The 16,884-nt window shown below is 42.2% G+C and overlaps 1 protein-coding gene across 1 annotated transcript in view; it reads left to right on the top strand.

The window, feature by feature from the left end:
- The window catches only part of LOC134630377 (Golgi apparatus protein 1-like), a 40,591-nt gene extending 23,925 nt beyond the window's left edge, over window positions 1–16,666 (top strand). Inside the window, exons 8-26 of the mRNA XM_063477598.1 lie at window positions 21–235; window positions 427–548; window positions 747–848; window positions 1,472–1,625; window positions 3,614–3,838; window positions 4,284–4,346; window positions 5,323–5,436; window positions 5,602–5,690; window positions 7,608–7,725; window positions 8,483–8,575; window positions 8,983–9,120; window positions 9,595–9,718; window positions 10,310–10,452; window positions 11,163–11,264; window positions 11,926–12,033; window positions 12,380–12,500; window positions 12,830–12,936; window positions 13,505–13,668; window positions 15,332–16,666. Of these exons, the coding sequence (XP_063333668.1) occupies window positions 21–235; window positions 427–548; window positions 747–848; window positions 1,472–1,625; window positions 3,614–3,838; window positions 4,284–4,346; window positions 5,323–5,436; window positions 5,602–5,690; window positions 7,608–7,725; window positions 8,483–8,575; window positions 8,983–9,120; window positions 9,595–9,718; window positions 10,310–10,452; window positions 11,163–11,264; window positions 11,926–12,033; window positions 12,380–12,500; window positions 12,830–12,936; window positions 13,505–13,668; window positions 15,332–15,344 (2,315 nt within the window). The 3' untranslated portion in view covers window positions 15,345–16,666. The remainder of the gene's footprint in view (window positions 1–20; window positions 236–426; window positions 549–746; window positions 849–1,471; window positions 1,626–3,613; window positions 3,839–4,283; window positions 4,347–5,322; window positions 5,437–5,601; window positions 5,691–7,607; window positions 7,726–8,482; window positions 8,576–8,982; window positions 9,121–9,594; window positions 9,719–10,309; window positions 10,453–11,162; window positions 11,265–11,925; window positions 12,034–12,379; window positions 12,501–12,829; window positions 12,937–13,504; window positions 13,669–15,331) is intronic.
- The last annotated feature ends 218 nt before the right edge of the window (window positions 16,667–16,884 follow it).

The following is a 16,884-nucleotide window of genomic DNA, read 5'->3' as shown; positions in this document are numbered from 1 at the left end:
TGTGTGTGTGTGTTTTTCAGGTCGTGTGGTCAGCGGCGAGTGTCAGGGTGAGATGATGGATTACAGGCGGATGCTGATGGAGGATTTCTCTCTGAGTCCTGAGATCGTGCTGCACTGTCGCAGTGAGATTGAGAGTCACTGCTCTGGTCTGCACCGCAAAGGGCGAACGCTGCACTGCCTAATGAGGGTCGGCCGAGGAGACATGGGCGCCATCGATCCCACCTGTCAGAAGGCGGTGAGATGGCAATTATAATATTCACTGTATGGTTACAGAAACATTTACATAGATATCGCTTTACAGATTTACCTGCGTGAACACAACTCTGTTTGACCTGCCCCCAGCCGTATTCCTACATGTCCCAGAATGTAGTGTAATGTCTTGTGCTCGCTTTTTGATTTTATTATGATATTTTTTTCCGTCCACAGCTGCAAACGTTGATCCAGGAAGCCGACCCCGGGGCCGACTACCGCATCGATCGGGCACTTAACGAGGCCTGTGAGTCCGTCATCCAGACCGCATGCAAACACATCCGCAGCGGCGACCCCATGTGAGTCCTCGTGGAGGGAGAGGGATCCAGCAAATAGAAATCCTAAAATTTGACACGGTAGAATTGAAAGAGCAATGATCGCACCTGGTGTATGATCATGTGGAAAAAAACCTGAAGATGAACCGACCTTTCAAGGTCTTATGGCTGCTGCGCCGTGTGGATGAGATGTGAATGCGTTTGTGTTTCCTGATCCTGCAGGATCCTGTCGTGTCTCATGGAACATCTGTACACTGAGAAGATGGTGGAGGACTGCGAGCACAGACTGCTGGAGCTGCAGTACTTCATCGCCAGAGACTGGAAGTAAGTCCTGCCAACAGGCTGAAGAAAAAGTCTATTTTCAACATTAATGAGGTTCAGATGATCATCTTCAATTTAGTGTATCAGTTTATTGGTATTTGGTAATTGATCATTTTAGTTGTATTGCATTTTAACAAGGCTGCTGTAAAAGTATTCTTGGTTAGTTGATTGCCTCCATTTAATACTGCGACCATAGATGGTGTAAAAAACGCTTGTTAGTAAAGTGCTGATTGGAAGCCTTGAGATGAGGAGTTTTGCTGTTGCCATCTGCTTTGAAGTTAAAGTTGACAAGTGAGGATCTGAAGTGTTTGCTAACGACTTATTTGCTAACTTAATGTTTTATTCGCCATGATATGAACTGAGTGACTGAGCCATTAAAGTCAGCAGGGAGGTATTTAGACGGGGTGGTTTTTCCTCATAGATGTCTGTGGGACTGGAAGGATTTTTACAACCACAGGCACCGCCCCCTAGTGGTTATTTTTTATTTATTTATTTTTTTAAGTAGGTTTAAGGCAATTCTGCTTTGGTTTTACATTTCAGAGCCAGGATCTTCGTCTATCTTTTATTCTGTCTGTGAGACAGCTCCAGGTATTAATCTGCCTGTCACACCCTGTGTCGCTGCTTAGGTTGGATCCGATCCTGTACAAGAAATGTCAGTCCGATGCATCCCGACTCTGCCACACTCACGGCTGGAATGACACCAGCGAGTTGATGCCGCCTGGTGCCATTTTCTCGTGCCTGTACCGCCACGCCTACCGCTCTCTGGAGCAGGGACGAAGGGTGAGTCTCTGCCATTGATTTAATCTAATGATTAAATGTGAAGATTACAGGACTTGGAGTTCTCCAAGCGCTGTTTTAGATTTGTTAATAGAACAGTTTGTTTCAGGAGAGGTAACTGTAAAGCACAAAAACCTGGCTTATAGGGCATTCATGCAGCCATAGGAGCTCTGTATTTACATTAGGAAAGTAGACTAATTTTATAAAGAGACTGTGCACTGTGGCTCAGTGAAGTGTTGCCTTAATTGTGTGACTGCTTACACTGTAGCAGCAGTATTGCAATTAGTACAGTGTTCATTTTGTTTTCAAATGACCACTGCAGTTTTTTGGACTAATTTGGACATTTTTATGCCAAATAAGCGATTTACAGGGGGAACATTTTGTATACTCTCAGTGGCTTGAAAGGCCTCTGAATTCAAATTAGTTAAAAAAGTGCATTTTTCTACAGTTTAGGCTTTTTAAATAAAAGGTCATTTAAGTTGCTGAAATGTTCCTTGCTTTAAGTTTTCAGTGTCTGCACAGCTGTTTCTGTTTCTGTTCTCAAGGTTGTGACTTATCTGTAGGCTCAGCCTAAAAGTGCAGATACATTTCAGGGTCACAGAAGATAAACCCTTGTTTAGTCTGAATTTCTGCCAAATGTGAAAAATACTGGAAATGTTTGCAGTTTGAAGGAGGTGAAGTCAGCTGTGACGAATTCAGATGAAGTGACTTTAATCTTTATTTAATATAAACGCACAAAGTTGCTTTAAGCCTGAACTGACAGCAGCTTGCATGTGTGAAGAGGTAAATGTAAGGTGCCATATATATACAGGAAGTCTCTGACCACAGAATGCTCTCGTAGTTCCCCAGTGGTGAGTCTGAAGCGGAAAACCATGGTTCGATGGTGAGTACCTCTTACTGCTGCTGATCTCATGATGCTGCTCACAGAATCGCATCTTGGATGATTACTGGTGGTTTGTAGAGGAGAAGTGATTGTGTTGGATAATTCCCACCCACTCTCAGTGCATGTGGGAGCTGGCTTTTAATTGCTGAAGTGAGCTGCTGAACCCTGAAGTGAAGAATCAATATGACGATCCACTTACGGAAAACTTGGTGATGCTGATGATTCAGCTGCAGCAAAATTAAGCCTTTGTTTAAATCAAGCAGTGTAGGAAACGCTGGCTGTGTTTAAAGTGATACTCCACCCAAAATGTGTTGTTCCAGTCCCGCTGAGGCTTGTAACAAGTTGTGTGAAATTAGTTAAACACCCTATGATGTTACAGAGAGAACCTTGCTAATCAAATTACCCTCTGTGTAGCATCTGGCAATGGTGGGGAGGAAGAATTCCCTTTTGACAGGAAGAAACGTCCATGAAAACCAGGAAGTTGTAAAACGCTGCAATACCTAGAATGTCCACTTGAGGCTTGAGTGTAGAGTCGGTCCCCATAGACTAAACATGTTGTAAACATGTTTACAGCCTGCTGCAAAAAATGTTTTGGCCTGTATGGGAAGTTTCACACACCTTTAGCAGGTGTCTGTGCTCCAGCGGTCATTAATATCAATGCATTTTAGTAACCTGGGAATGTGCAGCTGTATTAGAAGTACAGACTGGAGAAATACAGTGTGACAAAATCATTAATAGCTTTTTAAAGAGCTCAAATATCACAAAGACCTGTATACAGTGCAATGCAGTGCAAGGCTGATAACGAAGACTTGATTAGTAGAAAGGCAATGCTACTCTCCGCCATTGTCGTCTTTGTTAATGAGAAATAAATGGCGAAAAACAAGTGCCACAAAAGTATTAATGTTTAATGTCAATATCACACTTTTTAATTTTATCTGTTAATATTGAATTAAACTTACAAGTCTAAAGGCTTTTGAGGATTAAATGTGAAGGACAGACACACTGAAAATCTTGGGTGGAGTATCAGTTTACAGTGTCCGTGATTAATAACAGCCGATACTTTGGTGGGTAATTTAATGACGATGTCGTCATCCTCCTCCTCCTGCAGCTCTCCCGGGACTGCAAGGTGGAGGTGCAGAGGATTCTCCACCAGAGGGCGCTGGATGTGAAGCTGGACCCTGAGCTGCAGAGGCGCTGCATGACTGACCTGGGAAAGTGGTGCAGCGAGAAAACGGAGGCCGGGCAGGAGCTGGAGTGCCTGCAGGACCACCTGGACGACCTGGTTGCTGACTGCAAGGAGGTGGTGGGAAACCTGACCGAGCTGGAGTCAGAGGTTAGCTTGTCTCCGTACACTGCAATTCCTTTAAAGTGTGCAACGTGCAAAACATTAGGCACAAACATGAGACAACTGATGTTTCCAAGGTTCCTTTGAGGCATTAAAAGTATTAAAATCAAAGGAAGTAAGGGCTTGAAATGAGTTTTGCATAAATTTGCTGTATGTAGTTAAAGATGATTAAGGATGATTTAAAAAAAAAAAACACTTGGCCCCATTTTTATAGGTGTTTACAAACCAGTTTCCAGTTGTCTGAAAAGTTGTATTATTTGCACTGAATTACTGGCAGACAGCAGGTGGGGCATCAACCTGATAATTAACTTCTCAGTACAGTACGCAGACATTTGGACTGAAATAGTGAGTTTGAGCTGTCCCACTCTGATAAAAGCAGGTTAACCTGAACTGACTGAAGTCATTTTATTAAGTTCGTGGTTTCCATCTGCAGGATATTCAGATTGAGGCGCTGCTGATGAGAGCTTGTGATCCCGTCATTCAGGCCCACTGCCATGTAAGTATGAACTGATGAGCACATCTTCAAACTTCAATTCTTTGGACATTTTCTGTGTTTTTGGTTGAATATACTAAGTTTGGTTGAGACTCTACAACAGCCTCCAAGCAAACTGATCCTGTTCCTGTGACAGAAGCTGCGACGGATAACGTTTTTCCTTAGCAGGTCAGAGTGGCCATATACTCAACAATGGAATTGAAGCATGATGCACAAAAAGCTGAAGGCCTGCCAAGGAATATTTTTTGCAGTCTAGTTAAATTAAATTTTTTCTTCTTTTTTTCATCTGTAACAGCAAAATCAAATTTTCCCTTGTGGACAGTCCCCATGCTCTTATTTTGAAAATTCTCTGCAAACCAGCAGTCGCGGCCTTTCACAGCTCATGTTTTCCTTCCAGTAGGTTTATCTTTTCACAGTTGTGAGACAGTCATTTCCAAAGCTGCCCTCTTATTTATTGCCACAGTGTTGTCTGGTTTATTAATATATATGTGCTTCTCCTTTTGTGCCCCCCTGAAGTTACAACCTTTGACTTCTGAGGGGTTATTTGTTTGTTTTTAGGATGTTGGGGGCTGGACTGAGATGGTCCCTGACCTGGGTTTTCCCATGTGTGGTCTAAGTTCTTGACCACAAACAAAATTTCAAAGTTTCTGTGTTTGGTCAAAGCTGGCTCCACACGAAGAGCTCGCTGTACTTTGCTCAAATGCTCATGAACAAGTTCTCGTCACACTGAGAGGTTATTTTTGATCAGATGAATAAGACGGTGACTTTTATTTTTTAACTCACTTGAACCATCTTGCATCTATGCAGTGTGCAGGAAATTATTAAGGCACTTTAGAGGAGAAGCACATTTTTCACAGCTCTTTCAAAGCATCTTCTGCTAAATACAGCATGTTGATTACTTTTGTCAGTTACAACATATTTCAGAGGAAGTTGTCGCTGATTTCAGTCTTCCTTCTCTGTCTCTCGGTGCGCCTGGCAGGAGGTGGCTGATAACCAGATCGATTCTGGTGATCTGATGCAGTGTTTGGTTCAGAACAAACACCAGAAGGAGATGAATGAGAAGTGTGCCGTGGGAGTGACACACTTCCAGCTGGTGAGCAGACTGATGGAAATGTGTTGGTGCAGGAGTAGAAGAAGAATGAGCTCCTAATGTTTTGTTATGCAAAATCTTATCAGTTTAGAAATGCTGTAATATTTCTGCAGCTTCTTGAATTCATTAATAACCAACTGCTCTGACTGCCCTTCTGCCTGTCCACAGATTCAGGTTAAAGATTTCCGTTTTTCCTACAAGTTCAAGACAGCCTGCAAGGAAGACGTCCTCAAACTGTGTCCCAACATCAAGAAGAAGTAAGACAAATACAGGCTTGAGCAAAATCAGCCATAGAAGATATCACAAATACAAAAAGCACCAGTATTTCCAACAGTTGATTGGATATGTGACCATACAATCTGAATCTACTCTTATTGGGGTTTTTTTCTTTTAAACATACCCTCAGTTTTTAGGTGTTTGTGTTAGTGGTGTCCAGTCAGATACTCACAGTCCTGTTAGCCCTGCTGAGGTTTCCAGCTCTCTGTGTTTCAGAGTGTGACCGATGGCTGAATTATACTGTGAGCTGCCAGCAGCCTTTTTCCATCCAGCAGTCCAAACACTGAGGACAGTTTCACATGTAGGATATTTTTTTTAAAGGAAATTATCTGGATTCACAAGCCTTAGAACCACACCCAGCACTGCTCTGTGATCACTTCTAAGTTGTTGTTTCTGGGTTTGAGAATGTAAATGTTGTAGAAACTTAAGATTATAACACTACAGTTGGTGGAAATGTATATTTTTGCAGTGATGTTGACCACTCAAAGCTCCTTAAACTGTATGCTACATTCACACAGATCTTTATTCTATGCATTGGAGCCATTTAACTGTATTGCATAATTAGCTATGGTGATACTCGTGTCCATTTGATGTCTGTGAAAATCATAACTCTCAAGTTATGATGATGGAAAAAGAGCCTTTCAGGTTTGCAAGCATGAACCTGTGGATGGATCTTTACTGGTTTCCTGCAGTTTAAGTCTTCAGATCACTGAGGGTCTCTCAAGCAGTTTGCTGCTTACTGGGCCTTCTCACCTCTGTCACCAGGCAGGCATGCTGCAGGCCAGCAGGGGTCTGCAGTTAATATTGAAAGATGGGTTTTAGACAGGCTAATCTGAACATAGTGCTGGATTTGCAGACCCACTTTAGGGTCTGTTGCATAGTTTTTTTTTCTACATACAATATAGGTTAAAAAGTGGGCTTCAACTGGAAGTTCACCGAGGGGGAAGAATTACAACACTAGATTGCAGCTAACTGAATTCAGTCATCTTAGTCCTCCTGACTGAAGTGTGCAGTCTAGCTATGGTGGCTGCTCCAGGACAAATAGCTTTGGCTGCCATTCATCTGTAGTGAGTGTCAGATGCCAGTTTGCTGTTTACATCAACTGGTGTCTATTCACTCTGGAGGAGGCTGTAGAACGAGTGTGTGTAAGATCGGTCGATGAGTAAGAGCAAATTACAGCGATACTGAGGTGAACTGTTGAGGATATGTTGAACTCCTCTATGGGTAAGCTCAGCCGGCGTTAGTGAAGTTGTGGAGTGGATCTAACATTGTTGGATGTGGACACTTGTAATTAGACATTAATGTTTGGGGGTTGTTTTTTTTTTTTTTTTATAAACTCAGAAAATGACTGACTGCACCTTTAAAGATGAAAGAAGCACTAAGAGAAGTACAGGCAGCAGCTGCAGTGGAAAACTAATTATTTAAACCTCTGTTTCACTTTGAATCTGCTGAAGCCCACTTTACCAACTGTTGTTCTAAATATGTTGACACTGCCCCCTGGTGACAGAACATGGCTACAACATGTAGCTGTTGCTTGGTGTGAAAGCTTTGGGTCGGACGAATTCACATCCATGCTGGCCACTAAACTCCACTCTGTCCATCTCCAGCTGTGGTTTTCCCCAAAAACGTATTTGGTGTAGTTTGCGTAATCGAGCTTCTCTGCAGTTTATTCTAAGACAGATCTCTCTACTTCATTTTTTTTCTTTTTTAAACAAATGGAAACTTTAAATTGGACACTTTCTGCTTTTCCTCACTTTTTTCTCATCTGCTGCTCTAGTAGGTGGCGATTAATATGAAGTATGGCCAAAGTTTCACTCGCACTGCGTCTTGTCGTCATGTGTTGTTAATACTGAATCCGACTGGTCGGGTGAACCTCTGTGACTTCCTGTCGTTGTCAGGGTGGACGTCGTGATCTGCCTCAGCACCACAGTGAGAAACGACACCCTGCAGGACGCCAAGGAGCAGCGAGTGTCTGTCAAGTGTCGTAAACAGCTGCGGGTGGAGGAGGTGGAGATGGTATGTTCTTTGACTCTCTCTTACAGTCGGGCAGTGTAAGGTCCTCAGGTTTGCTGTTAGTTAGCGAGATACCGCCCAGAAATGTATGAAACAGCCCAACATGATGTTAAAAGAAAATGATTTTAGAACCTTTATTTTTAGGCTAAGTATGTTTGGTTTTCTGTGAGTTTATAAAAGAGATTTAACTCGTGTTTGTAGAAACAGTTAAAATATATTTTTTTATAAGGATGCATGTGCAGATGATTCTAGCTCACAGGAACAGCAGCTGCAGTTTTATAACACCTTTTTGTGCAGTTCACAGCACATCACACATGACTGACAAACCCAAAGACACAAGAAAAAGAACAAAAATGGTTTAGAAGCAGTTAAAAAGAAATAAAGTAATGCTTGGAAAAAGTGTTAAGAAAACAAAACGGCAATATATAATGATAGAAAACATGCAGCACAAAGACTTAAGAAGCCAAAACATTAAGATGGAATAACACTTGGATACCCTGATGTCAGTAGGTGCGTATTGAAATGTAAATAAAGTAAACTGAGATGGGCGGATCTAGTTTATGTTCCATTCACTTTTCCAAACCTGGAGTAAAAAGTAGCAGCAAACGGCATCGTCTAAGGTTCCTCCTTGGAGCATCTGGTGTTTTTTCTCTTTTCCGGTGTGCTTTGTTAAAGCGAGCAGAGATCCTTCGTGTCTTTAAAGTTTTTATTTTGTGTCTGTTTCCTTTAAATTCTCTATATCTGCCTCAAATGTCTGCAGTCAGAGGACATCCGCCTGGAACCGGAGCTGTACGACTCCTGCAAGACCGACATCGGCAGGCTGTGTCAGAACGTGGCCTTTGGGAATGCACAGGTCAACACACACACACACACACACACACACACACACACACACACACACACACAATAAGTAGGAAGGATCCTCCTGAGTTGAACCCAGAACATTATCTTTGCCATATGTGGCTCTTCTAATATAATTAAAAACAACCTGTAAACACTCTGTGGACCATATTAGAACCAAACTTTAACCGCCGCCACAGTGCAGACAAAAGTGTTTCCTTAACACTGAACGAATGAAGAAAGAGCCTTTAAAACCTAAAATAATTTTACTGCCAGTAGATTTTACCTGTAACTTTGTTGGGAAATCAGTAAAACTCAAAGTACGAATGTAAGGAGTTGAAGAAAAAATTTTAAACGGTCTGAACTGTACAAAAAGAATTTATTTATTCATTTATTTCTTTATTGGGTTCATCTCTGCAGGTTATCGAGTGTCTGAAGGAGAACAAGCGTAAGCTGAGTTCGCAATGCCACCAGAAGGTCTTCAAGCTGCAGGAGGTGGAGATGGTTGATTCTGAACTTGACTATCAGCTGATGAGAGTCTGCAAGAACATGATCAGAGTAAGCAAGAAAAGAAAAACAAGATCAGTTTCCTTCACTCTGAATTGTGGACATGAATCTTAGGATCAGGAATATTTCTTAGCGAGTAATTCAGACCATGTAGCAGCGTGTTAATGGCTAACCTCATGTTATGGATGGATCATCTGAGACATTCTCTTGGCTGAAGTCTTTTCATTATCACCATCTTGTTTCTGGGTTATGATGGTGTTTGTCTCTGCCCATCGGGAACGCTTATCCTCAATCTTCTCTGTGCTGTTTTGTAATTTAACGAAGAATAAAGCAGTTTTTCATCAAATGACCAGAAACATCACAGACTCGTTATCTTATCCTCTGGTGTCGGTGGCCCCTCAGAGGGTTTCTTTTGGTTAAATATGGGCCTCGGGGTGTGGGCATTTCTTTAATTGTGTGTCCACGAGGGTTTGATGTTTGTTATTGTGATGGAGCCGAATGTAACGGGCTGTTTGATGTGTTCAGCGCTTCTGTACAGAGTCAGATGGGAAGAACGTTCTTCAGTGTTTGAAGCAGAACAAGAACAGCGAGACGATGGATCCCAAATGCAAGCAGATGATAACCAAGCGACAGATCACCCAGAACACAGGTGTGCGTGCACACACACACACACACACACACACACACACACACACACACACACACACACACAGCATGCAGGCTCACTGTTTCCTTTAACAAGGCTATGAGATCAAGCATGAGACAAAGAGGAGACTGTGACTCAGTCATTTACATGTTTTTCTTTTTTAGTTATACCTTCAAGAATCTAAATTTAAAGATTTCCAATTTATTAGTAAAAGAATAAACAGTACAGCCAAAACAGATACCCATTATTATTTTCTTTGACCTAATTTATTTGCACCAGTCTTGTTTCAGCTCATTGTGAGAGTCTTTACAGTCTCTCTGGAGTCTCCTTTTCTGCTCAGTCTTGCTGTGTGCATCTCTGCACACAGAGTGGAGCAAAAATTCCTGCGTTATAACAGTGAAAACGTCAAACACAGCTAATAAAACATTATAGATGAAATGCAGTAGAGTAATTCAATAAAACAGAGCTAAACAAAATGGAAAGATTAATTAGAATAAAGCAGCTCAAGTCTAAATAAGCCGAGCTGAGAGAACAGATGAAGTGTTGCTTGTTAGCATGAGATCAGATTTTCATCTGTTATGCGTTTGTTTCCAGACTACAGGCTGAACCCGGTGCTGAGGAAGGCCTGCAGAGCCGACATCCCAAAGTTCTGTGACTCCATCCTAAAAAAGGCCAAGGATGAAACCGAGCTGGAGGGTCAGGTCATCTCCTGCCTCAAACTTAAATACGCTGACCAGGTGAGAGCCACGGCTGACTTTACCAAACCACGGTGTTAGTTTAGTTTCACACCTCACATACAGGTTTCTCTACTGGCTCTAGGGACGCTGCTTCACTGAGCAAAAACATTCAAACTGATTTTATTTCAACAAATATGAACCTGTAATTTATTTGTTTCATCTGTTAGGTGTTGATCATACACTTACAAGCTAAGAATAGTTGGGTCGGGGGTTATTCTGCTCATTTCCAGGTCTGTACTTTTATTCTTTGATTCTAATAAAGCAGCTTTAGTGCAGCTCCTCGGTTCATCCTCTGACTGAGACTAGCTGTTTAAGTCCCTCCCCCTAAAAATCAGCTTTCTTCTTATTGGTTGCCCATTGTAAATAGTAGGTTTGAACAACCTCTATGCCTGTGACATTATTTCTGATATGCCCTCATTGTCTGGGATCATTAGGATTACAGAGAGGACAAAAGACTCTGAGCTTTTGGCTGCTGAATAATTTATTTGAAACTTCAGAAATGTTTAATTTGAGCAACCCCCGATCTGCAAGCTCAATAAGAGCAGACTTCATTTACATAAAATAGAAAAGAAGCACCAGTTATGGAGTGTTGCTCTCTATACACACAACTTTTAATTAATCACAATAAGATGAGAAGTGTTGGTGAGTCCGCCTGTAGATGGCGAAGGAGTTATTTGTTGAGTAAAAGTTTATTTTTGTGTGTGTGGCAGCGTTTGTCTCCTGACTGCGAGGATCAGATCCGGGTCATCCTGCAGGAGTCGGCGTTGGACTACAGACTTGACCCTCAGCTGCAGATCCAGTGTGCAGAAGAGGTTTGCTGCTCCCCACTTTCACTGTGACACACACACACACACACAGTTTATTCTTCCCATCACTCCACCCTAACTCAGGTGTTCATTTTATGCCCGAGCACATAAGTCATAATTATTTTTATTGGGTAAATATTTAGGAATAAAAAGCTGGAATCAGCTGACATTCACTGGGGTGTAGTCATGTCTCCAGCAGGAGGTGCCAGCTGCTTGGTAATAAATTACTGCACAGATATCAGCGGTAGTTTACGTTCTACCTGCTTCTGGGTTCTTTTGGATCATTTAGAGGGGGGAAACATGGATATGACCTTCCTGTGCACCTTTACATTTGAAAGCATGCATGCAAGTCTTGGGGATAAAAAGCAGTTAAATATTTTCATGAAAAAAACACAAGTGCTCAAATTAAACGCAGAGTAAAAATATGAATCTCTTTCATGCACACGTGCTGCTCCTACGCTTCGTTCTGTCAGAAGATGTTGAACAAACGATGACTGGAAACGTGACTGAGGCAACAGATTTAAGAGAGAAATATCATCACAGTTTAAAAATATGGATTATTGAAGAGCTGCTGAGAAGTCAGAATGCGACTCACAGTGAGCAGGCAGGAGCTCAGAGGGGCTCTCACAGCATTAATGGCTTTTTATTGATTATTGTGTGTTTGCAGATCTCCAGTCTGTGTACAGAGGAGGCAGCAGCTCAGGAGCAGACAGGACAGGTGGAGGAATGTCTAAAAATCAACTTGCTGAAGCTCAAGAAGGAAGGATGTAAGAAGGTAAAACGAGCTCACCGCTGCCTTCACTGACCACTCAGACAAACAGACCATCATTTGGATTTCAGTTTCAGCTTCCAGCTATAGACGCAAAGTATTCGTTTGTTTTATGGTTTCATTTTAATTTCTGAACTCTTATTCTTATGATAGAAATGAAGCGTACCTCTTTGAGTTACAGTGATGTAACTGTGGCTATTTCCTGGCATCAATGTTTAAATGAATCTTTTATTAAGAAAAGGAGGAATTGCACTACAGAATCAACTCTCATGATCCTTTCTTTCTAGAAGCTTTTCTAACAACACATTTATGCTCCTCCTCCTCTCCCTCCTCTCCCACGCTGACCCCGCAGGAGGTGTTGAACATGCTGAAGGAGAGTAAGGCGGACATCTATGTTGACCCCGTCCTTCACACGGCCTGCGCTCTGGACATCAAACACCACTGTGCTGCCATCCCACCCGGCAAAGGACGCCGTGAGTCAAACTCACTCAGAAGTCATGTGACTCAGACATGAAAAACAAATGTCACAGTTTTTATTTCCACGACTGGCTGCTATCCGGAGGTCGTCAGAATAAACAAAGGACTACCTTTGCATTGCAGAAGTCAACAAAATTAATGTTATTTTATTTATTTATTTACTTTTAATCATGCAGAGAAAAGGTAGCAGAAACAAACTGCTTCCTCTGCAAAACACACACAAACTATAATCCCCATCCAAATCTTTCACAGGTCCAAGAAGCTTTTTAACTTCTGTATGTCTTTCAGTTTATTTATATCTAATGGATGTTTTGTGTCCCATCAGAAATGTCGTGCCTGATGGAAGCGCTGCAGGACAAACGTATTCGTCTGCAGCCCGAGTGCAAGAAGAGACTTCAAGATCGCATCGATATGTGGAGCTACGCTGCCAAGGTACACGCACCGAGCAGGGAAACACCTGTGACACACGTGCACACATTTGAGGAGGGCGGAGGTCTGCAGGTGCTATCAATCAAGTTCAGCATAACCAGGATCGCGTTACATGATTTGGCTTCACTTAATCTATCACAGGATCTTCCAAGAGTGGGAGTGCCTTTTTCCAGAGCTCTGACTGGTGGTGATTTTGTATGTCTTGCTCTCTTATCGTCAACATTACCTGCTCCAGAGTAAGTTGCGTCTGCAGCATAGGTTGCCATGGTAGAGGTCGTTAAAACCAGCTTTAGGTTTAACCTGAAAACCCAAGATTAAACCTGAAGTTGTCGCCTTTGACCTTTTCGAGTCAGTTTTAAGAGACTTTTATTTTGAAATTGATTACTTTAATTCAACATGCTTTTACTTCATAATTGGACGATTGAACACATTTTTATTTTTTATTGAAATATTTTTGAATAAATAATTTGCACAAAAGTTTAAAGCTGCTTTTATTTTTCCTCTGAAATGATGCAGGCTTTTAATTTGAAGTAAAAAACCGAACGTTGTCTTTCTCTCTGCCGTCCACCAGGTGGCGCCTGCTGAGGGACTTGGCGACTTGGCCATGCAGGTGATGACATCGCCGTCCAAGAACTACATCCTGACCGTGATCTGTGCCGGTGTGGCGCTGCTCTTCATGATGGGGCTGTTCTGCGGCAGGTTCACCAAGCGAGTCACTCAGGAGCTCAAGGACAGGTAGACTCCGCCCCACCCCCTCTGGGGTCAGGACATAATTAACGACCGCAACTGAAAAAGACCTCCTCGCCATTTAACCCCCGATGCTCCTGAAAGTCCGCCGCATCGTCTTTACTTTCCTCCTGCAAGCTTTTTCACCCTCTCTCACAGCTGGGGGCATCTACATGGGAATGACATTACCCACAATCCTAGCTGTCATTCAGAGATTTTCACACATTCTTATCTGATATATCTGGAGGGGTTTTTTTTGTTTGTTTTTTTAACTCTTTCTCTTTTTGCTGTTGGTTTAAGGGGCAAGGATATGGAGGGGAATTGGTAAGGATGTGGGGTCGGAGGTCAACGGTTAGAAGTCAAGGTGGTAGGAAAAAATGAAATGCGTAGGTGTAAATGTGTAGAATGCAGGGTGGGCAAATGCTCATGTGTAATAGAGCAGTTTAATGACTCCAGTATTTTATTGATAAGAGTGTGTGTTGCTGTGAAGGATGTGTGTGTGTGTGTGAGCGCGAGTGTGTGTTGCTGTGAGGGTGTGTGTGAGATCCAAACTGTCTTTATGCCGCCAGATTCTTTTTCTCCTGCCTGAACAGGTTTTTGGAGTTTATTATACTTTTTTTTCTTCCTCCTTTTTTTGTGCTGATTCATATTAGATTTTATCGCCAAGGGACTGCCAAGTGGGCGGTGCCAGCCAGCCCTCGACCGAGCCACAGATAAAGAGGCGAGGGTGGGGACACAGAGTTACACCTCACACACTTTGGCCAACTCGCTACAACCGGAATCACTTGTGGTTATTTTACTTGGGTTTTTTTTTTTTTTTGGTTTTTTTGTGTGGTTTTTTTTTTTAGTTTGTTTTCTCCAGATGGAGAAACCTCATCAATCCGGTGTCTTATTTTCCCACAGCACAGCCTGTGTCATAAATGCACCATGTGTGTCCACCTGCCGCTCCCATCATTGCCATCTTGGGTGGGATTGTTTTTTAAAACATCAGACTCTGCTCAGACTGGGGTGGAAACCAGACGTTTTGATTGCTGCCCATCGCCGCGCAGAGTGGCTGTCGGTTTTGTGCTGGTTGGTACGAAAAAGCTGAGAAGCAATGCAGGAAAAAAATAAAGACAAAAAAGAAACAATTCTAGATTACTATAGAGATGTGAACATTTTTGTGTAAAGATGATACTGGAATCATTGCACATTTTTCGTTCTTTTTTTTTTTTTTTTTTTTTATATCTATAAATATATATATATGTTGTTTTGTCATAGCCTTATTTATTTGTTTACTATTTTTTTTTTCCATCTATGATTTGAATGTTCTCTGGTTGCCTTTTCTCCAGCGAGACTCCCTTCTTCCTGCAGTGGGGGTGGGAGGAGGGAGAGGAGAGGCAGGGCGGGGGGAGGCAGCAAAGGTGTCGAACTCCTCGAGGAGCTAGTGGATTTTCACGTGGGACAGTGCGGATTTTGAAATGCTGCATGCTTCCAGCTCCGTGTTTTTATTCTTGGGCTTGACCAGAGTCACTTTGCATGATTCCTGGTTCCAAATAATCTTTATTTGCTTCCTACTGGTTGACTGTTCCTCCTAAGCAAGAGGTCTGAGCAGCAGATGGGGTGAGGCTTGTGTGCCTGAGATGACCATATTAAGGATATCTTCTCTCTTCTTCTCTCTCTCATCATACAGATCCAGGATGTAGAGCAGCCTGAAGCCTGAGCTTTCCAGTTATTGTACATACACTGGCCTCGTTATTAGAAACATTAGAAATTTTTTATTTTTTATTTTTTAATTTTAACATGAACATCCATCAGTTCAACAGAAGTTAAACTGGGTAAATTCATTCGTAGCTCACCTGGTCCGACTTTGGGAAGACTTAAAGTTAGGCGTGAGGGTGCTTTGAGGGTGTGCCGACACTGGCAACTAATTGGAATCACTGAGCTCTGGAACGTGTTTCGGGTGTCTTCTCCTTTTATGATGATAATGAATATGACTTTGATGTGCAGGTAATTCTTTTAACAAACCATCCAACAAGTCTCTGCTTTAGTAATCATGGTATTGTCTTTATTTTTTCGCTTGTTACTTGCCACTAATTACTCTGTTACTGTAAAGTTGTCTCAACAGCATTAAACAAAACATGAGATATCGCCAGGTGCATACCAGTTTTTACTACAAGATGGTGCAACAAGGCAAGAGATTAAGAGTATGTTCTTAGTCTCTTAAGGGAAGGCAGAAACATTTCAGTACACCCCCTGGAAGAGTTCTGCCCCCTGGTGGTGAAAGTGTTACAGATGTTACCGTTAACACTAACTGGCAGGGTATGCACACTCACACAGTTTACAACTCTCCCCTCTCGTCCAGATACGGTCACTTCTGGCTCTGAAAAAGCATATACACAGACATATATAGTCTGTGGTTCTGTAGAGGAGGACGGATTGCTCGGAGGGCGTGTTTGCGACGCTCAGCCTGCGTTCAGTCTCATATAAACACGTGTGAGCAAACACTAAATCAAAGGCCTCTCCTCTCCCTGCGTGAGCTGATCACGTGTACATGTGTATGATACTGAGTGACAATAACTTACTGTAAACTACGTGTACCGTTCCCCTTCTAACTGTTGAAGCTTGGCGTGGTGAGCGCTGCCCTCCCTGCTTGTAAATGAGACGTTCTGCTTCATTGAAATGCCTTTTTTCCATCAGATTTTTTTTTTTGTTCGTTTTTAAATCAAAGTGTGCCTAACCGCCGTCCCGCTGTACAGGACATCCCAGACGGCCTGTTGCACAGAGGGTGGTGACGTGTGGCGTATTTGACCGTGTGAAGGAGCGGGAAGCTGTGCGGTCTGTGTTGTAACGATAAAGATCTTTTTGTAAAACTCTCTTGTTTGTTTGTTTGTTTGAATCCATTGAGCTCCTGATTGGTTTGGGTTTTGTTTGTTTTTTTTTGTCCACTTTTTTCTTTTGTTGTTGTTGTACAGATGAAAAATTGGACAGTTTGTTAATGATAATAATAAAGTCTGCAAGGTTTCTACTCCACTGTTTCTTTATTTCAAATCCGGCTCAACCAGAATTTAAGTTGTGAAATGTAATATCTGTACATGTGGTAATACTTGAGCCCTGCACTAAAATATGTAGTGCTTTTTTTGTGCATCTATATAAACTTTGAGGAAATGTTTGATTCCAAGTGGGACAGATGTTTGTTTCTGCAGTGAGGTATTTGTGTGCCTGACATCTGGATGTAAATGAATA

This window comes from Pelmatolapia mariae, linkage group LG7, assembly GCF_036321145.2.
Source record: "Pelmatolapia mariae isolate MD_Pm_ZW linkage group LG7, Pm_UMD_F_2, whole genome shotgun sequence".
NCBI classification, from domain to species: Eukaryota; Metazoa; Chordata; class Actinopteri; order Cichliformes; family Cichlidae; genus Pelmatolapia; species Pelmatolapia mariae.
Note: the sequence above shows the minus strand (reverse complement) of the source record. Positions and strands in the feature narration are given on the sequence as shown.